The sequence below is a fragment of the Exserohilum turcica genome, assembly GCF_000359705.1.
Source record: "Exserohilum turcica Et28A unplaced genomic scaffold SETTUscaffold_8, whole genome shotgun sequence".
Classification (NCBI taxonomy): domain Eukaryota; kingdom Fungi; phylum Ascomycota; class Dothideomycetes; order Pleosporales; family Pleosporaceae; genus Exserohilum; species Exserohilum turcicum.
Window position 1 is genome coordinate 1,424,990 of NW_007360299.1, and position 17,477 is coordinate 1,442,466.

Below are 17,477 nucleotides of genomic sequence, written 5' to 3' on the forward strand. Positions count from 1 at the left end.
GACCGCTCTTTGGCAAGAAAAAGAAAAGCAAGTCTTGATGTCATAGCTAGGGGGAGTGGGCGGGCAGGGCTAGTGAGGGGCTACGTTTGGGCCAGGATGGGATGTCGAGAGAGGAGGGGGGGGGGCACAGACACAGGCTGGCACTGGTCTGCTACATGTCTATGTATGCGGTGGTTGTCACGCGCGTGGAAATGGAGAGGGGCTAAGGCGGGCACGTGCACGAGCAGGGCAATGATTGGGTGTGAGATGACAACGTCCGTCTTTCAAATTTCACTTCCCTTCTAGTCATCATGCGTCTCTGTCTCTATCCTCGTTCCGCCTCGAATCGTCGCGCCACTGTGAGTGGCCTGAATCTACGGGGTATACCTGAATGCAGCACACGTGAAAGAAAACAAAAAAAAAAGAGTCCAACGTGATCACTGAAGCCTCCCACGTCATCATGTGCCAGAAAGCGGCACAAAGCATATCTATATATACAGACATTATCCATCCATTGAGAAAAAGAAAAGTTTTTTTTTTTCATGACCTCAAAGCCGATAGAGGCTATTTTAAGCCCAGTAGCCGAGCAGAGCCATCAAACCTAGAGGCATGTTAGTAATCTTGTGCAATAATTACACGTGAGGAACTTCAACGTACCAGCACCAAGGGTCATGAGCGCGTAGGCCTTGAGGGTTCGGCTGACAGGCCCGTTCTGCATATAAGGGCTGAACATGAACTCGTGGGCCATGAGCTCGACGAGACCAGTGTAGATGAGGATACCAGCGCTGATGGAGTCAAAGATGCCGTTGGAAAGAAGTGTCGTCTTGGACTCGGGGGCAAATGACTGGCGGACACCCAGACCAATGGCAATGGCAATGGGTGTCGAGAGACCGTATCCCAAGCCAAGGAAGTATGGGGTCCAGCGCCTGGATGCGGGCCATGGCACTTCGGCGAGTCGCGAACCCAGACCGAGACCCTCGAACATCTGGTGGAAGACGAGCACAATGTACAGGGTGATGAACTCGCTTCCGGCCACGGCGAGGGTAAGACCAATGAAGATGGAGTGGAAGATGACACCGAACTCGAGGATGAAGACGGCAGTAAGCTGGGCGGCGTAGTCGGAAGGCACGAGGTGACGGGGCTCAAGCTCTGAGCCGTACTCGCCTTCGGCGTTGTGCTGGCGTTGGTGGCCAAGGTGGTCGTCACCGCGGATGTTGGGGTTTCCAGGGCCGGCGGCTTCAATGTCATGTCCCTTGGTCTCCTCGATGCTGCTGCTGTTGCTCGCGGCTGCAGGGATAGCTGCATGCGTGTGGCTAGCGTCGTGCTGGTGGTCGCCGCCAAAGTTGGCATAGCGCATAGTCATGAGCTCGAGAAAGTGCATGAGGAAGATGGTCATCAGCGCGATACCCTCTGGCCAGGGGTATGCGGCAATGACGCCCGTCAAGCACTCGTTGGTCAAGGCCTCGTTTGCTGGCGCAAGGAGATGGATGAATGCCGTAGCAATAATGACACCGGATCCAAAGTACTTTGCAACGAAAAAGACCCAGTCAGGCACAAACTTGTGGCGGCTGCGCCTTGCAAGCACGGGGAACATGGCACCTGTGCGTCGTTAGTGCTTGGAGTCGCGCGTAACCGCGTCGTACGCACCAAACGTAGATGCCACGAGGATGACAAAAATGGACGATATGCGGGTGCCCATGCGCCCGTCATAGTCGTTGGAAGCTGCGCACTCGGGCATGGTGGCGGTATGGCAGTGGAGACTGGGGAAAGCTCTCGACTGGGCAATTTGGGTGGAGATGAGATAGGGCAAGAGATGTGGATGGGGTCAAGTTTTATACAGTCGGCCGACGGCGAGATGGGTAAAATTTGGTTGCGGATGAGCCGAAGTCGTGGGCAAACCACCGAAGCAGACGGACCCCTAGTCAGGAAACCCTTGATGGGCTTGAATATGCACAAAGGCTTGGTAGTGGCTCGGCGAGTGGTAGCTTGTCGGTCTTGGGTTACGACCGGCACTATATATGGAGTGTACGTGGACAGCTCAGTACCGTGATGGCGACGCGAAGAATGCTTGAGGGCGCTTGTTGAGGCTTGAGAGGTGAAGAGGGCCGGTACGGAGACGGAAAAACGGACCAACTGCCATAAGGACATAAACGTGAGGACCTTGATGGTGCGCTAAACGACAGAATGTCACTCGGTCGTCGAATAGACGCATCTGTGGCGTCAGCTACGGCGGTGACGCGGCACCGTGGGCATCATGTCTGGAGGGGACTAGAGAACACGGAGATAGTGCCGATATTTTGGCTGGCCGTGGTGTTGAGGTTCTGGTACGAGGCGTATGGTCCCTGGTGCGAGGACCCTGACCAACCAGTCGGCGGTGGCTGGTGGGTCAGCCTCAGCCTCAGCCTCAGCCACAGCAGGCCGTGTTAGTCAGCAGCGAGGCTTGGCGAAACTCTACCGGCCCACTCCCCGTCGACATTTTCCATTCTTACCTGGCGACTGAAATGGCGCAACTATATCCGGGGCTTGCACCGAGGTCCAAGACAGCATGGGGCGGCAGGACTGTGGCCAGACTATTTAAGAGTCGTGCGTCCCCTCTGGTTCCCGTTTTCCGAAAAAGCGGCTGCGCGCACTCTTGCTCTGGTCGCGAAGCGGTTCCCCATGGCGGAAGCTGTTGTGTGTGGGCTCATACTGTACATGTGTCAGCAGCAGCGGCCTCTGTCAAAGCGCCTTGTTGGTGTCAGTGTTCTTTCTTGGTTATTTTTTTTCTTCGCCATGCTGGCCAAATGAAAAGAGGAGGCGGGTGGACACGGGGTCCTCTTTTCATGGTTTGCGTGGCCGTGTTTGAGCTCTTAGCTGACGGAAGGACCGGAGGCTGGGGGCCCGGCGTGCAGGCAGTCTTAAGGCGTGGTGCAGGTGGCTACAGGTGGCTACAGGTGGCTACCGGTGACTACAGGCGTGCGGCCGGCAGGCGCGCGATGGGAGAGGGAGGGTCTTGAGGGTAGGTACCAGAGCATCGATGCACATCGGGCCTTGCTCGGCAGCTCGGCAGCTCACATGTACATGTCACATCACACCACTGTGAGGCAGCGTGAGGAGCAGATGGATGCGGAGCTGGGGGAGCATTGCGGGGGCTGGGGCGGTTATAGGTCGAGGCCGGGTGCGACCTTGCACGCGGTACACATGTAGGCGGCGATGGCGAGGCGCACGATAGGTCGAGACGATCGTGCCAGCGTCGAGACGATTGGCAGTGCGGAGAGGGCGGGCTCTGGGCTCATCGCAAAGTTAATCCCCCATCGGCGGCACACGAAACCGGTTTGACTGGGCATTTGCATTGACACCCGGGCAACCGATGGCCTGCACAGACTGCGGTGTGGGGTACGAGTATGGCGGATCGACGATGTACACGTACCAATGTACATTTGCATTGGTAGCAGCACAGCACAGCACAGCGACAGTGCTGGCAATGGCAGGAGGAGGAGGAGGAGCAGCAGCAGCAGCAGCAGCAGCATGTCCAGGCCTGACTCGGATGCACCAAGGCGGACGAGTCGTCTGGCAGGCCGGGTACACGCACTCGACCCCTCTCTGCCTGTGGTCAAGGCCTGTGTAGTCGCGCAAGGCTGGTGTTCGCGCATCCCTGCTGCTTAGCCTGCCCCGGGCGGGAGCCAATCGTAGCGCCCCACCGTGAGGGGCTATGACGTCTCGACTCCCGATCCGGACAGCTCCTGCCGCAGCTCCAACAGGTGACCGCATAGCTGCTGCTGTGCTGCTCCTCTTTATAACGCCGCCGCTCGCGTTGCTGACGCCCTCTCACCAGCTCCCTCTCTCTCGCACGCCAGCTCCCCATCCCACAGAGGCTGCTGCTGTGAAAACACCCCCACCCCCATCCCCATTGCTCCCTCCGTCGAGCCACTCCGCCATCACCATGATCGTCGACCAGTTCGAGGATGTCCTGGGCAAGGTCCCCAGCGGCTCGCCCCCCGTGGCCCCCATTCCCTCGGTGGTGCCCGGCAGCGAGCCCATCTACCAGGTGGCCGGCGATGCTGGACAAAAGGTTCTCTGGGTCGTCTTCGCCATCATGCTGATTGCCTCTGGCGCCTTCACGCTCATGTCGTGGAACGTCCCCCTGGTACGTTGCTGCCTGCCCACGCACTCGGACCCGCTCTAACCCGCCCAACAGAACAAGCGCCTCTACCATGTCATTACAACCATCATCACCCTGACGGCCGCTCTCTCGTACTTCTCCATGGCCACGGGCCACGGCGTTGCCCTGCAGAAGACTGTCGAGCGTGAGCAGCACGACCATGTTCCCGACACCTTCACCACCGTCTACCGTGAGGTGTACTGGGCCCGCTACGTTGACTGGGTCGTCACCACGCCCTTCCTGCTCCTCGACCTTGGTCTCCTTGCTGGCATGGCCGGCGGACACTTGTTCATGATGGTGACCGCTGATGTCATCATGGTGCTGACTGGTCTCTTTGCTGCTTTCGGCTCCGAGGAGACTCCCCAGAAGTGGGGCTGGTACACCATCTCGTGCATCTCATTCCTCTTCATCTTCTGGCACCTTGGTCTCAACGGTGGTGCCAACGCCAGGGCCAAGGGCGAGAAGCTCCGCTCCTTCTTCGTCTCCATCTCTGTCTACACTGTCATTCTCTGGACTGCCTACCCCATGTAAGTTCCTCCCAGGTGGCTGAAGCATGGTGCATAGACTAACGTGCAACAGTGTGTGGGGTATTGCCGATGGTGCCCGCAAGGTCAGCGTCGACTCTGAGATCATTGCCTACGCCATCCTTGATGTTCTTGCCAAGGCTGTCTTTGGTGCCTGGCTCCTCATTGTCCATGCCAACATGCGTGAGAGCGATGCTGAGCTCAACGGCTTCTGGGCCAACGGCCTCAGCCGCGAGGGTGCTATCCGCATTGGCGAGGACGACGGTGCTTAAATCACACGCTGCTAGCACGATACTCTGACAACCTCCCGGAGGTTGTCGTGGCAAGCATGGTTCGCCCCGAATACAAGTGTGTGCTCGGAGGACCGGAACCAATGTCAATTGACCAAAAAAAGGGGGGCAATGCCATGGTGCATGTGCGTCTTAGTGTTCTTATTCAGAGCATCCCATCTCAAGTAGTTCAGCTGTTCATGATTGGAGTTGGAGGTTTATGATAATATGGCATTGATGGTTCGTAGTCGTGGTCGGTCCGTAGTTGATGAAAATAATGATTTGACTTGGCAATGTTTTCTTGCTCATGGTGTATTGGTTTGGGTGTGTTTTGGCTGCGTTGACTAGTGGTTACAGGATGATTGTGGTACGGGTGGTTGGTGTTGTCGGCGTGTACTCAGGGAGATGGTCGTCGCCGCGGTAAGGATGCACCTCAATATACGCCAAAGGCTTGTTTAAGATTTGAAGCGCATCTTCAACCAATCATGGTCCCAGGTAGCAAGTCCTGTATTTCGGTAACAACTCGACTCCATATTACATAGTTTGCTCCCTGCGGCCCTTTTGGGCCCAGATGCAATCCTCTCTCTCTCTCTCTCTCTCTCTCTCTCTCTCTCTCTCTCTACGGCTAACTTTACTTTACTATACTGCGGGGTGCTGAGGCAGTTACAGAGACCATGACCAACAGTCCCGCCTCCACCCGGCCTTTTGCTTGGGCGTCGACCATGTTTCTAGTGCCGAAGCCTAGTGCAGAAGGTACCCGTTGTTCTATACACAGCATATTTACCGCATCCTTCCTTGCCATTTGTTTTATCAGTAATTTGACGAGAATGCAATCGCGATAATTCCCTGTTATTTGTTTTATGGGTGGTTTTAATAGAGATGATTCCTGGCTATAAATGTGGTTGCAACACGCCATGGGTTATTTTTAATTTCATGTGGCCAACCACTACCGCGTGTTCAAGTGTTTGTTTTGCAAAGGGAGAAACATGCAGCATCCAAACGCGGTGCTTATTTGAGGCGCAGCCTAGCCTGTTACATGTGCAACGTCTGATACTCTGCGGATGGCCTGGCAGGCCGCATGCCAACGTCATTGTTCGGCGTACGGCCACAATCATGGTCAGGCACCGCTTTGCGCTCCGTCTCGCGTGCTCCCAAATGAGGCAGCATGACAAGAGTAAAGCCGCAGCGAGCACGAGCATCACGTCCGAGGTGAAACTGCATCAACATGGCTGATCCGACGCAAGATGACGGTAGGCGCCTGACCCTGGGGGCCGTGGGATGCAGGGATCAAGCAGGCGGCTGCCCCGCAACCAAGGCTGTGGGCACCAAGCAACCTCTCCCCTCCTCTTCTTCGTCTCACCTTGAGAGCTCTCCTTTAAGTACCCCCAACAGCTGCGCACTTTGGATCGCCTGCATCTGCAACCCCCCATTGTCGCTTCTGCTGGTTACCTCTACAACACGAGCTGCATCCCCCAATCATCTGAAATCACTAACCACTTCTTTCATCATGGCATCCGAGCACGCTGACTTTATCGACGAGACGCCCATTGCTCCTGTTCGCTCCTCGGAAAGGCGCAACAGTCTGGAGAAGCACCTGCAGCACCGTCCAGAGCCGCAGGATCTGAAGAACAGGCACATCTTGCTCGACACCACCACAGCTCCGTATGCCTTCCCACATTTGCTTATGCCTCCGTCATAGCTCCCGGTCGCGCGAAGCTACATGGAGCTTCCACATGCTAACACCAACATGCTACAGCGCCCTCCAAGCAAAGGCTCTCGAGCTTGAGCGCCAGCGCGCCACCGACAATCTCAAGAGGGGCCTCAACGCCCGTCCCGAACGTGCCGAGCTGGTGGACCGAAACATCCTTCCCAACTCGACAGCAGCGCCCGCCCTACAAGGACACCAGAAGGAACTCGACCTGCACATGAGGGCCGACAGCCTGGAAAAGGGACTGCAGAACAGGCCAAGTCCAGAAGAGCTGGTCAAGAAGGGTATCCTCGACGAGGACGAGAACCTTATAAAGGACATCTGATCGCCGCTTGTTCAACAACAGCCGCGCGGCGCAGAAATCTCCTTTGATAGCTCTACGATCATGTATCAGGCGTTGATTGGTTCGGTCACGTTTCTACGATGGTGTTGATTTCCATCACCCAGATTGTAAGAGTAACGTGAATATGACTACATTACAAGACATTGTTTCTCCAAGCTGAAGTTCTGCTGCGGTGGTCTGACCTGAGTCTTCTAGTCACGTCATGACACAGGCGTTGCGCGCGTGCGATACATGGTTGGGTCTAGACTTGCATCACATGACTATCTGCACATGCACTCGCTAGTCTCTACATGTGCATCTAGTCTAGAAATAGTAGACAACAACAAAGTCACCCAATGCAACCATACAGCGGTGGGGAAAGAGCGCCATGAAGCTCATAACTTCATTGTCACATTATGCTATTGCTAACCCGCGACAACCAAGCTGAAATACTGCAAACGACAAACATTCAACACAAGATTAGTCGCGTATACCCGCTTAACGGCTGACCTTCTCTTCGTGAATAACGCTAGTACCCTTGTCCATGGAACCGTGGACGTTGCGCTCACCATCCGCTTCCATGTTCTTAACGAGCTCCGTAACGCCAAAGAGGTCGTCCATCTTTTCGAGTGAGAGACCCTTTGTTTCTGGGATGAAGAACCACACAAAGATGAACATGGTGAAGCAGAAGGATCCGTACAAAAGGAAGCAACTATGACTTTGTTAGCACACGGACCATCTGCTGGTATCCAAGGGAGAAGACATACCCATAGCCTCCCTTGCCCATGGTAGCAATCATGTTGGGCGTAGCGCGAGCCACGACAAAGTTGAAGAGCCACTGCACCGCCGCCGCAATAGCCACGTTGAGCGATCGAAGACGAGCCGCTGGAATCTCGGATACGTAGATCCAGCACACAGGACCCCATCCAAACTGGAAGAAGCATGCGTACAGGAAAACACAGACCAGCGCAAAGTATCCCGCTCCCGGTACAGACTGGCCGGCAACAGGCGGGTCGATGCGCATGTACAGACCAATGTAGAACATGGCCAGTCCCTGCGCAATCGATGTCCAGAGGAGCGAGCGTCGTCGTCCGAGCGAGTCGGCAGCGAAAATGAGGAATGCTAGACATCCGACCATCTTCACGATGCCGTAGATTCCTGTGGCAAACAACTTGTTCTCGTTGCCCTCGAGACCAAGAGCCTTGAAGATTTGCGGGGCGTAGTAGTTAATTGCATTAGTTCCAGTCATCTGTTGGCAGACCATGAGCCCAATGGAAATCAGCGCACGCTTGCGGTTACCGGGGACAGTAAACATTTCCTTGAGGAGATCCTTGACTCCAGCACCAGCGATCAGCATGCGTTCGTGCTCGAGCTGGTCGGCAATATCCTTGATCTCGTCCTGAACGTAGGGGTGCGACTGGGGCAGGTTCCGGATTCGGGCCAGGACATTGGTGGCTTGTTCCCATTTATCCTGCTTTGCGAGGAAACGCGGCGATTCCTTGTTCAGAGCCATGCAGACGACGAGAAGGACGGCGGGAAGCGCTTGCATGGCGAGCGGCACAATATAGACTTGGGCGCCGCCTGAGAGATGCAAAAGCGAGCCGTAGTTGACCCAGAAAGCGAGCGAGATTCCAGTGGCGATGAAGAGCTGGTAGAGACCGGTGAGACCGCCACGAATACCACGAGGAGCGTTTTCCGAAATGTACAAAGGGACGACCATGGAGGCACCGCCAACACCCACACCAGCGACGAAACGACCGACGTACATGGCTGCGAGAGAGCCCATGGCAACGGCTTGAATAACGCAACCAACGATTGTAATGAGACCAGCTGCTTGCAGGGCAATTTTGCGGCCCCAGCGGTCCGAAGCCCACGATGCCAGGAAGCAACCGATGAAGCAGCCAGCCTGGAGGGTCGAAGCAATGTTTGCGCTCAAGTTGGCCTTGCCGACTTTGTCGAGGGTATCAATGTTGTACTTGCTGTTTTTGCCACACCATTAGCCCTCTGCTTCATCATGACCTCAGTAAATTGACCCGGAAGACAACATACTGCTGGAACTCTGGGAGTTCAAGTACACCTCCAATGGTGCCGATATCAAAGCCAAACAACATGCCACCGAAGCAGGCGGAGCCGGCCATGGCAAAGGCACGCCATCCGTAGATCTCGTGGGGATCGGATTTGATGGAGTCGTTCTTGACGACCATGCGGACGAACTTGGCGCCCATTGATGGATTTGAGGAGGCCATGATGGGTGGATGTGTCTAGTGTTTGGTCGGTTCAGATGGTGATATATTATGCCTTTCCATGGCACTGTCAGCACTCGAAACATGTGGATGGCTGCTATGCAAAAGAGGCCTGGTAGCCATACATACCTTGGCAGTATAAAGGCAACACACTAACTAACAGCCAGGGGAAAAAGAGACCTGATACAACGACCAAGCTCAAGAGACCCTAGGCCAGACAGACAACGGGACAAACAACACCACGAGTCCAAGTGGAGCTGGATAAGGTGCAGACAAACGACGTCTGAACGGGTGGAAAGGATCCAGATAAGAAACCCCAGTGAGATTGAGATATGCGTGCATGGCGCCCCTCTATATAAACACACTCAAGGACTCTACGGTCCATGCGCCGTCGTGGCACTTGACTAGCTCGACGGTGCTCAAGACGGGGAAACCGCTAGCTATCTTGTCTGTCCCCCCGCTCCCTCCCCTCCATGGGCGATCCAATGGCCGCGGACTTTGCATATTCCTTGACGGCTCCCATGTTCCCCAGCATCCAAGGCACACACGGCACAAACGGCGGCCCCAGGCTCGACGCAAACCCCAGACTTTTCTCTCTCTCTCTCTCTCTTCCAAGCCAATGTGGGTCCACAACCCCAAGCTTCTATGCATTTGTGTTCTCCGCCCATCCGGAATTTACCCCAGACACTCGAGGAACTGGAACGAGCAGCCAGTGTCGGGGAGGCGTGGCAGGCGTCCCCCTCCCCCCCGGCGAATGAGCGTGGGCTGACGGGCGCGCCGCTGGATCCTCAGGCTGAGCCGTGGCGAGGATATGGTCTTGGCTCGGCGGAAAGCAAGCAGTGGGATTAGTGGAGCATGTGAATGTCCGTCTTGGAATCGCCAAGAGGAGCCCTTCTTCCGTCCAGTAGAGACAGGCTGTGGCATTGGCGTTGGTATTGGCATTTCTCTGTACTGTACATGTCTGTCTACACGACCACATCTCTACATGTCCACTTCTCTGTGAGTATATGTTCACAGAGAGCTTTGATGGTTCATCTAAGCGGGGGACAAGGATGGCATGGAGAGAAAGAAAAGGAGATGAGGGGGTTTCCCGCCCCGCCAAGCCGCCCGTCTTGGCGTTTGATCAACGACGACAGCGGTCCCCCATGGGCGGAAGAAAAATAAAATACTTAGTCAGAAAAGACTAAGTAGCCATTTTGCAACTCTCCATCACGGCTATGTCATCACTGGGAATGTGAAAACCAGCATGGCGTAGTCATGGTCACAAGAACCCCCACCCCCTCCCCATTCGCCACGTTAGGATTTCGGAAACTAACAGCGTGTATGTGCATGTGTGCAGATAGAGAATGTATGTGTGTGTGTGTGTGTGTGCTGTGGAACTTCACGCCGCCCTATCAAAAGCACGCTACGGTTATAGAGAGAGGTATTTATCCGCGTATGAGAAAGCTCTGGGGAGGGGGGGTAGGTCGAGGTCGAGGCTGCAAGGGAGCCCCACGGTCATGCCGACGCATGATGGGGGAGCAAAATTGTGGGTTCCGTGTGGAGGAAGCAAAGGCCTTGGTCTTGCAAGTAAAGTAATACGCCTAAACGAAAATGGTGGTGGTCGTTGGGAACCCAAATCTGGTGGTTGGTGTCATGGGGGAGGGCCCACCCTGTTGTTCTGGCGTGGGCTCTTTTGGGTAGTAAGCTGTTCAGGCTGATCAGGCAAAAGTGCGGCGTGGAGGAGGGGCAGAGTCTGCTCTCCGTTGGCCTTTTTCTCGTGGTAATGTTTCCCGAGGCTTATTCTGGGACACCCCAGTGCAGCTTAACTGGCTAACTCATCCATCGCTTGCTTACTTTACTGCTCAGTAGTACTTCTGCTGCTGCTGCTGCTCTTAAAGCTCCCGAACCCCCACGAGCAACATACGCCACGAAATTCAACGACTGCAGCCTTCTGAGCATACGCATATATCATTTCCGCCGTCCGTCGGTTGTATTCGATACGACGAGAAATAAGCTTTTTCCCGTCGTGTTACAGCTGATTCGCGGCTCGTTCATCTTCTACCGTCTTGGGTGTTCTGGGCTTTGCTGGGCATTTTTTGCGTGTGCGGCTGAGGCTTACTTACCACAGATACACACACACACATACGCCACGCACATCGTACACAGACAGACGAACTGAGTACTTGCTGCAGCATCAAACTAGCAAATCAATTCTAGTAGCTTGGGCGAGTCTCGGAAGAAAAGGAAAAAAAAAACAGAAAAGGAAATACGCCATGACTGCCACAACGGCAAATAACAATCGCGCATTTCCCCTCCATCCCTTCTCTACGAACCCCTTCAAGACGCGCGCTGATGTCGTCGACGCCGTCACGTCTCTACTCGACCCGCTGCTGCCCGGCTTCTCGGCGCAAAGCGCTTTGATCAAGGTCGGCAGCACAGGCACTCGATTTGACGAGACGGGCGCCCAAGTCGAAGGCTTTGCCCGCCCGCTATGGGGTCTTGCACCGCTGCTGGCTGGAGGCAGCACCTACGCAGCCACGGACAAGTTTGTCCAAGGCCTGATTTCCGGCACAGATCCGGGGAACCCGGAGTTTTGGGGTTACATGGAGGATACGGATCAGCGCATGGTCGAGGCGTGTCCCATTGGCTTTACGCTGGCGGTTGCAAATAAAGACTTCTGGGAGCCCTTGACCGAGAGGCAGAAGAAGAATGTCGAGACGTGGCTGGGAAGCATGAATGATAAGAAGATGCCGGATACAAACTGGTATGCTGACCCGTTGCCCTTTTTCTCATCTTGTGTCTGGTGACGCTTTGTGATGTTGCATGGGTATTGAAATGTGTGGCAGGCTTTGGTTCCGCGTCTTTGCCAACCTGGGACTTGAGAGGAATGGCGCTCAGTGGTCAAAGACACAGCTGGAAAAGGACATCAAGCAGCTGAACACGTACTACCGCGGCGATGGTTGGTCAAACGATGGCCCCGATACGTATCGTCAGATGGATTACTACTCTAGCTCCTTTGCCATCCAGTATCTCCAGCTTCTGTATTCCAAGCTGGCTGCAGACATCGACCCCGAGCAGGCTGAAGAGTACAAGAAGCGCGCACGCATGTTTGCTCTCGACTTTGTTCACTTTTTCGACCCTGAAGGCCGCGCCATCACCTTTGGTCGCTCACTGACTTACCGGTGGGCCATGGTTGCCTTCTGGGGCGCCATTGCGTATGCCGATCTCGAACTGCCCGATCCCCTGACCTGGGGAGTCGTCAAGGGAATATGGTTGCGGAATCTGCGCTGGTGGACAAGCCAGCACGACATCTTCCAGTCCAACGGCATGCTCACAGTGGGCTACTCATACCCCAACTACTATCTCGCCGAGAACTACAACTCACCTCAGTCGCCCTACTGGTGCATGCTTGCCTTTGCCTGTCTCGCCATGCCGGAATCACATCCGTTTTGGAGTGCAAAGGAAGAGCCGCACCCGTTTGCCAACACACGCGTTGTGCGTCCGTTGCCACATCCGCGTCAGATTGTGTGCCGCTCTGGAGGCCACAGCTTCCTGCTCTCGAGCGGACAGTCGTGCCACTACGCCATCAAAAACAGCAACGCCAAGTACGGCAAGTTTGCGTATAGTGCTGCATTTGCATACTCTGTGTCGACGGGGTACCAGGAACTGGAGCAGTTTGTGCCCGAGTCACAAATTGCCTTTTCCGACGATGGGGGCGAGCTGTGGAAGATGAGGAGGGCACTGAATGGTGACTCACAGATTGAGAATATTGATGGGGTGCCAGTGCTGGTCAGCAGCATGAAGCCTTGGAGCGATGTCGAAGTCTTGACGTACTTGATCCCGCCGGCAGAGGAGACGCCAAACTGGCACTTGAGGGTGCACCGTGTGACCTCAGGGCGGGATATCAAGAGCGCAGAGGGTGCATGGGCCGTCTATGGTGCGCGAGGGTCTGACGGGCGCCTCTTGACCGAGTGGAACGGCACGCTTCGCACACTGGATGCTTCGATACCAGAAGGGGGTGCTTCCGACATGACTGGTGCATTCGCAGCCTCTCCTCGCACGGGCGCCGTGGGCATAGTGGACGTGTACCAGAACGAGCGGCCGGGCAGTGTCATTCTGGCAGACGCCAACTCGAACCTGGTCGAGAGCCGGACGGTGCTGCCGGTGGTGCAGAAGGACATTAAAAAGGGCGAGACGGTGTGGCTTGTCACGTGCGTGTTTGCGATGCCCGCGAGCAAGGAGGGGTGGCGGGACAGCTGGAAGACGGGGTGGGAGAAGCGGCCCAGCGTGCCTGGATGGGTGAAGAGCAAGATTGCGGGCGAGTAAAAAAAAAGAAGTAGCATGTATCAGACGAATGGCAGTGTGAGTGTAGCCGTGGCATTGGATGACTTGACTGGGCACTGCTGTGGTGTTGATGGCGGCGGTGGTGGTGATTGGGCTTGTGGGCGGCGAGGAAGCGCCCTCTGCAGCGCTAATGCCAAGTACGTGTTCGCATTCGTGCCTTCTCAGCGCCGCCCCCACCAGCCCACCATCGCGCCGCCCTCCGCCCACTCACGCCTGTCCACCCACCCACTCAGTGTACAGCTCGACCGGCCCATATTTAATCGCCGGCCCTCGTCGTCGTCCACGCTGCATCACCACCTCGCATATCGTCAAAACGGCGCCCCCAGCCCCAGCCCCCGCCGACGACGCCCCGCGCTCGTCGTCTCCTCTGCGCATCGCCCGGCAGCTGACCACGGCCTCGGCCATCCTCTGGGACCCCAAGTTTACATCGCGACCGCCGCCCGCCAGCCTCAAGCCCGTCCACGCCGGCACCCTCGTGGCCCCCCAGCGCACCGACTCGTCCATCAGCGTCCGCAGCCTCGGCGACGGCGACGGCGTGCCTCTGGTGCCCACCATGGACAACCGACGCCACCCCAGCTCCTTCCAGCAGCTCGAGAAGCTCGGCGAGGGCACCTATGCCACGGTAATGCCGCCCACCGCTGCCTGCGCGCCCCTGCTGACCCGCCCAGGTGTTCAAGGGCCGCAACCGCCAGACGGGCGAGCTCGTGGCCCTCAAGGAGATCCACCTCGACTCGGAAGAGGGCACCCCCTCGACGGCCATCCGCGAGATCTCCCTTATGAAGGAGCTGCGCCATGAGAACATTGTCCTGCTGCACGATGTCATCCACACGGAGAACAAGCTCATGCTCGTCTTTGAGTTCATGGATAAGGACCTGAAGCGCTACATGGACTCGCGCGGCGACCGCGGCGCCCTCGACCCCGCCACCATCAAGTCCTTCATGTACCAGCTGCTCAAGGGCATTGCCTTTTGCCACGAGGCCCGCGTCCTGCACCGCGACCTGAAGCCCCAGAACCTGCTCATCAACAACCGCGGACAGCTGAAGCTAGCCGACTTTGGCCTTGCCCGTGCTTTTGGCATCCCAGTTAATACCTTCTCCAACGAGGTCGTCACCCTGTGGTACCGTGCGCCCGACGTGCTGCTTGGCAGCCGTACCTACAACACGAGCATCGACATCTGGTCGGCAGGCTGCATCATGGCTGAGATGTATACGGGCCGGCCCCTCTTCCCTGGAACCACTAACGAAGATCAAGTGCAGAAGATCTTCAGGCTAATGGGCACACCCTCGGAGCGATCATGGCCGGGCATTTCGCAATTACCCGAATACAAGAACAACTTCCCTGTCTACCACACCCAAGACCTGCGCCTAATTTTACCCCAGGTCGACCAGGTTGGCCTGAATCTGCTCAACAGCATGCTCCAGCTCCGCCCGGAGATGCGCATATCGGCCGCCAATGCTCTTCAGCACCCCTGGTTCAATGACCTGCCACAAAGGCAACAAGAAGTCGCCCAAATGCAGGCTCAGGCCCACGCTCAGGCTCAGCAGGCTCAAATGGGTGGAGGCTACCAAGTGCCTCAGAATGCCTATTAGCAGTAGGTCGAGGATGACGAACATGAGGACCAAGACGAGGACGAATATGAAAACGAACATGAAGCCGATGATGAGCATGATCAAGACGACGAGGGCGAAGATGAGCAGGGTGAAGATTCGCATTCATATTCACACACATCTCTACGTACTGGCCCACAACAAGTTGAGACGTGAGGCTGTAAAACGACGCAATTTGCATGCCACAAGCACATCACTCACTACCAAACCTCACGCGACGCTTTTCGCTATAACGGCAGATTTTATAACTGGGACAGTTCCAAGTACATTCTGCCATTGTGGGCTCTCCTGGCAAGCCTCCTTTTAGGAAGACGGCGTGCGCTATGGGTGGAAAGGTAGCGACTTCGTCAAGACACCCTGCCAAGCACCACTACGCCCTTTTGTGTACCACAACATCCTCTTGGTATCGAACGGTGTAACATTCTTACTCTGTGAGACTCTTAATACCGCCGACGTCTAGACATTCAATGCACGAAATTTTTTCGGTCCTGCTTTGAATAAGCCTTAGCAGGGTTAACCCGGTTCCACCATCATGACCGATCTGCATCTGTGAACCATGTTTGTTCGTGACTGTTGCCTGAATACATTCGTAGTAAATGTTCGTCATTGCATGTTCTACCGTGTGGAATGCAATATTCCATATTATTGGAGAGGGAAATATTTGCAATATTCTTTGGCTTGTCTGCATGTCCAATTCAGTCTTACCGCATTGTCCGCGCTCACAATAGTCTATGCCGAAGAACGGGGCATCAGAGTATTTTTCAGCCCTGTACTATGCAAATTCCGTACAGTTGAGTCAAGATGAGAATGTGGATTTGTGACAAGTTTGTTTGATTGTCGCTATCTAGTCCAAGTTTACCTGCACCTAGATCCTAATTTGAATCTGCTGATACTTGAGTATTGCTCCATTGAACAAGAAACCCTTAAATGGCTATGTAGTTTTTGGTAGATTCAGCAACGTATATGTAGTAGCATTGTGGTATTCCTAGATAAGGTCTGGGAACATTCATGCAATTTTCTCTGTCCGTTGTTTGCTTGGGAAGATTGATTCTGTACTCTTCTAATGTCACCAGGTTGTTTCTTGGTCGCTTCGGATATCCACTTTGTTTTTGGTGTTGGCTCTGTGCTGTTATTTAATGCTATACACTAAGACTCGCAGAGTAGGAGCTTTCTCCTGCTCCTTCTCCTTCTCCTTCTCTGTAAAGGACGGTTATCTTAGAGATACCAACGGGATAGCAATCCTAGTTCTTGATATTGTAGATAGTTACATCCACTTCTATGGCATAAAATCGCTATGTTAACATCGTGAAGTCACTGCTTGAATCAAATGCTGTGTCGCGGTTTCAATTGTTTTATGCTATCAGGTCGGAATAATACTTGAAAAATAAACAAATTAGATATTCTCTATGCTGTCATCTATCGTATACCCTATTGTGTTCTGAAAGTCGCTGTATTGGTACATTAAAATCGCTCGTAAAACAAATGAATGTTGATGTATTAGTACGCTCAGATCACGCATAGCAACGAACTAGGTAGATGGCTCTATAGGAGTGAATAAAAAAAGCTTCATGGTGAGTAGCATTGCATAGCTACAATTGAAAGGGCACAATTCAAACTACCTCCCACTGCACATTAAGTACAGACCCAGGCAGAGAGGGGAGACTACACCTTTGTCGAAACTGGTAATCACTGCTTTACATCTTTGCAAAATCTGTCTTGGTCTACACAGAATCCAGATATTCTAAATCACTGCAAACTTGCTGTGACTTCTACTTCTCCTACAGGGTAAGTTGTACTCTAGTATTACGTTGTTCCGGTATGAGATGTGGAGTGTGAAATCACGATACGAAGTACCAATTCGAACAACCTGTGAGATAGTTTGACACGATACATGAAGGAGAACCACAGGACTTGGTTAGTCTCAAACCCAGCCGAGTGTACTTCTAGCAGCTTCTTATTATCTTTCGGGTTCATTTCCTTTTGAATACGTCTATCATATTCTAATCTAAGTAAAGTATTACGTGCAGGCTAGCAAATAGACAAGTGCATGTCAAACTTTGAGAAGAGATCGCAGAGATCCTGGGAAGGAGAGAGTTTATGTAGGAATAAAGTTTCCCTAGAATTAACGGCTTTCGCCCTACTTTCTACGAAGACCGAGGTACTCTAACCCACTTCTGGGTTCTTGCGTAGCCGTTCACATGCCTATCGTATGATACACTAGTACTAACTAATTTAGTATAAACTACGTATATCACAGTGCTTTTAATCAGTGTGGAGAGAGCGGGGTGTTCATGAATAAGGGATACAGTGGAGAAACAAGTCAAGTAGTCAAAGTAAAAACCAGTCAGACTCTGAGCT

At 54.3% G+C, this 17,477-nt stretch overlaps 7 protein-coding genes across 7 annotated transcripts; 4 read left to right on the forward strand and 3 right to left on the reverse strand.

The window, feature by feature from the left end:
- Positions 1–243: 243 nt before the first annotated feature.
- SETTUDRAFT_166011 (uncharacterized protein) lies at positions 244–1,744 on the reverse strand. Its single transcript, XM_008032832.1, has 3 exons — positions 1,627–1,744; positions 637–1,578; positions 244–580 (listed from the first exon to the last, which is right to left on the reverse strand). The coding sequence occupies exons 1-3, from the start codon at positions 1,715–1,717 to the stop codon at positions 549–551; spliced, it is 1,065 nt and encodes a 354-aa protein (XP_008031023.1). The 5' UTR covers positions 1,718–1,744; the 3' UTR covers positions 244–548.
- Positions 1,745–3,119: 1,375 nt separating this feature from the next.
- SETTUDRAFT_35438 (uncharacterized protein) lies at positions 3,120–3,488 on the reverse strand (the record flags this gene model as incomplete). Its single annotated transcript, XM_008032502.1, has 1 exon — positions 3,120–3,488. One exon carries the CDS (start codon positions 3,486–3,488, stop codon positions 3,120–3,122), a length of 369 nt encoding a protein of 122 aa, XP_008030693.1.
- A 303-nt stretch (positions 3,489–3,791) lies between these two features.
- On the forward strand, positions 3,792–5,308 carry SETTUDRAFT_44481 (uncharacterized protein). The gene is made up of 3 exons (XM_008032538.1): positions 3,792–4,105; positions 4,157–4,647; positions 4,700–5,308. Exons 1-3 carry the CDS (start codon positions 3,902–3,904, stop codon positions 4,914–4,916), a joined length of 912 nt encoding a protein of 303 aa, XP_008030729.1. The 5' UTR covers positions 3,792–3,901; the 3' UTR covers positions 4,917–5,308.
- A 998-nt stretch (positions 5,309–6,306) lies between these two features.
- On the forward strand, positions 6,307–7,117 carry SETTUDRAFT_166012 (uncharacterized protein). Its single transcript, XM_008032833.1, has 2 exons — positions 6,307–6,575; positions 6,670–7,117. Exons 1-2 carry the CDS (start codon positions 6,421–6,423, stop codon positions 6,944–6,946), a joined length of 432 nt encoding a protein of 143 aa, XP_008031024.1. The 5' UTR covers positions 6,307–6,420; the 3' UTR covers positions 6,947–7,117.
- A 324-nt stretch (positions 7,118–7,441) lies between these two features.
- Positions 7,442–9,189, reverse strand: SETTUDRAFT_98756 (uncharacterized protein; the record flags this gene model as incomplete). Its single annotated transcript, XM_008032834.1, has 3 exons — positions 7,442–7,655; positions 7,711–8,922; positions 8,993–9,189. The coding sequence occupies 3 exons, from the start codon at positions 9,187–9,189 to the stop codon at positions 7,442–7,444; spliced, it is 1,623 nt and encodes a 540-aa protein (XP_008031025.1).
- A 2,252-nt stretch (positions 9,190–11,441) lies between these two features.
- Positions 11,442–13,494, forward strand: SETTUDRAFT_98988 (uncharacterized protein; the record flags this gene model as incomplete). The annotated part of the gene is made up of 2 exons (XM_008032835.1): positions 11,442–11,932; positions 12,015–13,494. The coding sequence occupies 2 exons, from the start codon at positions 11,442–11,444 to the stop codon at positions 13,492–13,494; spliced, it is 1,971 nt and encodes a 656-aa protein (XP_008031026.1).
- Positions 13,495–13,642: 148 nt separating this feature from the next.
- SETTUDRAFT_98593 (uncharacterized protein) lies at positions 13,643–15,101 on the forward strand (the record flags this gene model as incomplete). The annotated part of the gene is made up of 2 exons (XM_008032836.1): positions 13,643–14,134; positions 14,181–15,101. 2 exons carry the CDS (start codon positions 13,643–13,645, stop codon positions 15,099–15,101), a joined length of 1,413 nt encoding a protein of 470 aa, XP_008031027.1.
- Between the last annotated feature and the right edge of the window lie 2,376 nt (positions 15,102–17,477).

Bases quoted from the DNA above. Each gene is read 5' to 3' on its own strand.
- SETTUDRAFT_166011 (XM_008032832.1), bottom strand. From the start codon at position 1,717: ATGCCCGAGTGCGCAGCTTCCAACGACTATGACGGGCGCATGGGCACC. The intron at 1,579-1,626 runs GTGCGTACGACG...AACGACGCACAG, and splicing joins CCTCGTGGCATCTACGTTTG to GTGCCATGTTCCCCGTGCTT. The intron at 581-636 runs GTACGTTGAAGT...ACATGCCTCTAG, and splicing joins GCTCATGACCCTTGGTGCTG to GTTTGATGGCTCTGCTCGGC.
- SETTUDRAFT_44481 (XM_008032538.1), top strand. From the start codon at position 3,902: ATGATCGTCGACCAGTTCGAGGATGTCCTGGGCAAGGTCCCCAGCGGC. The intron at 4,106-4,156 runs GTACGTTGCTGC...CCCGCCCAACAG, and splicing joins TGTCGTGGAACGTCCCCCTG to AACAAGCGCCTCTACCATGT. The intron at 4,648-4,699 runs GTAAGTTCCTCC...AACGTGCAACAG, and splicing joins CTCTGGACTGCCTACCCCAT to TGTGTGGGGTATTGCCGATG.
- SETTUDRAFT_166012 (XM_008032833.1), top strand. From the start codon at position 6,421: ATGGCATCCGAGCACGCTGACTTTATCGACGAGACGCCCATTGCTCCT. The intron at 6,576-6,669 runs GTATGCCTTCCC...AACATGCTACAG, and splicing joins CTCGACACCACCACAGCTCC to CGCCCTCCAAGCAAAGGCTC.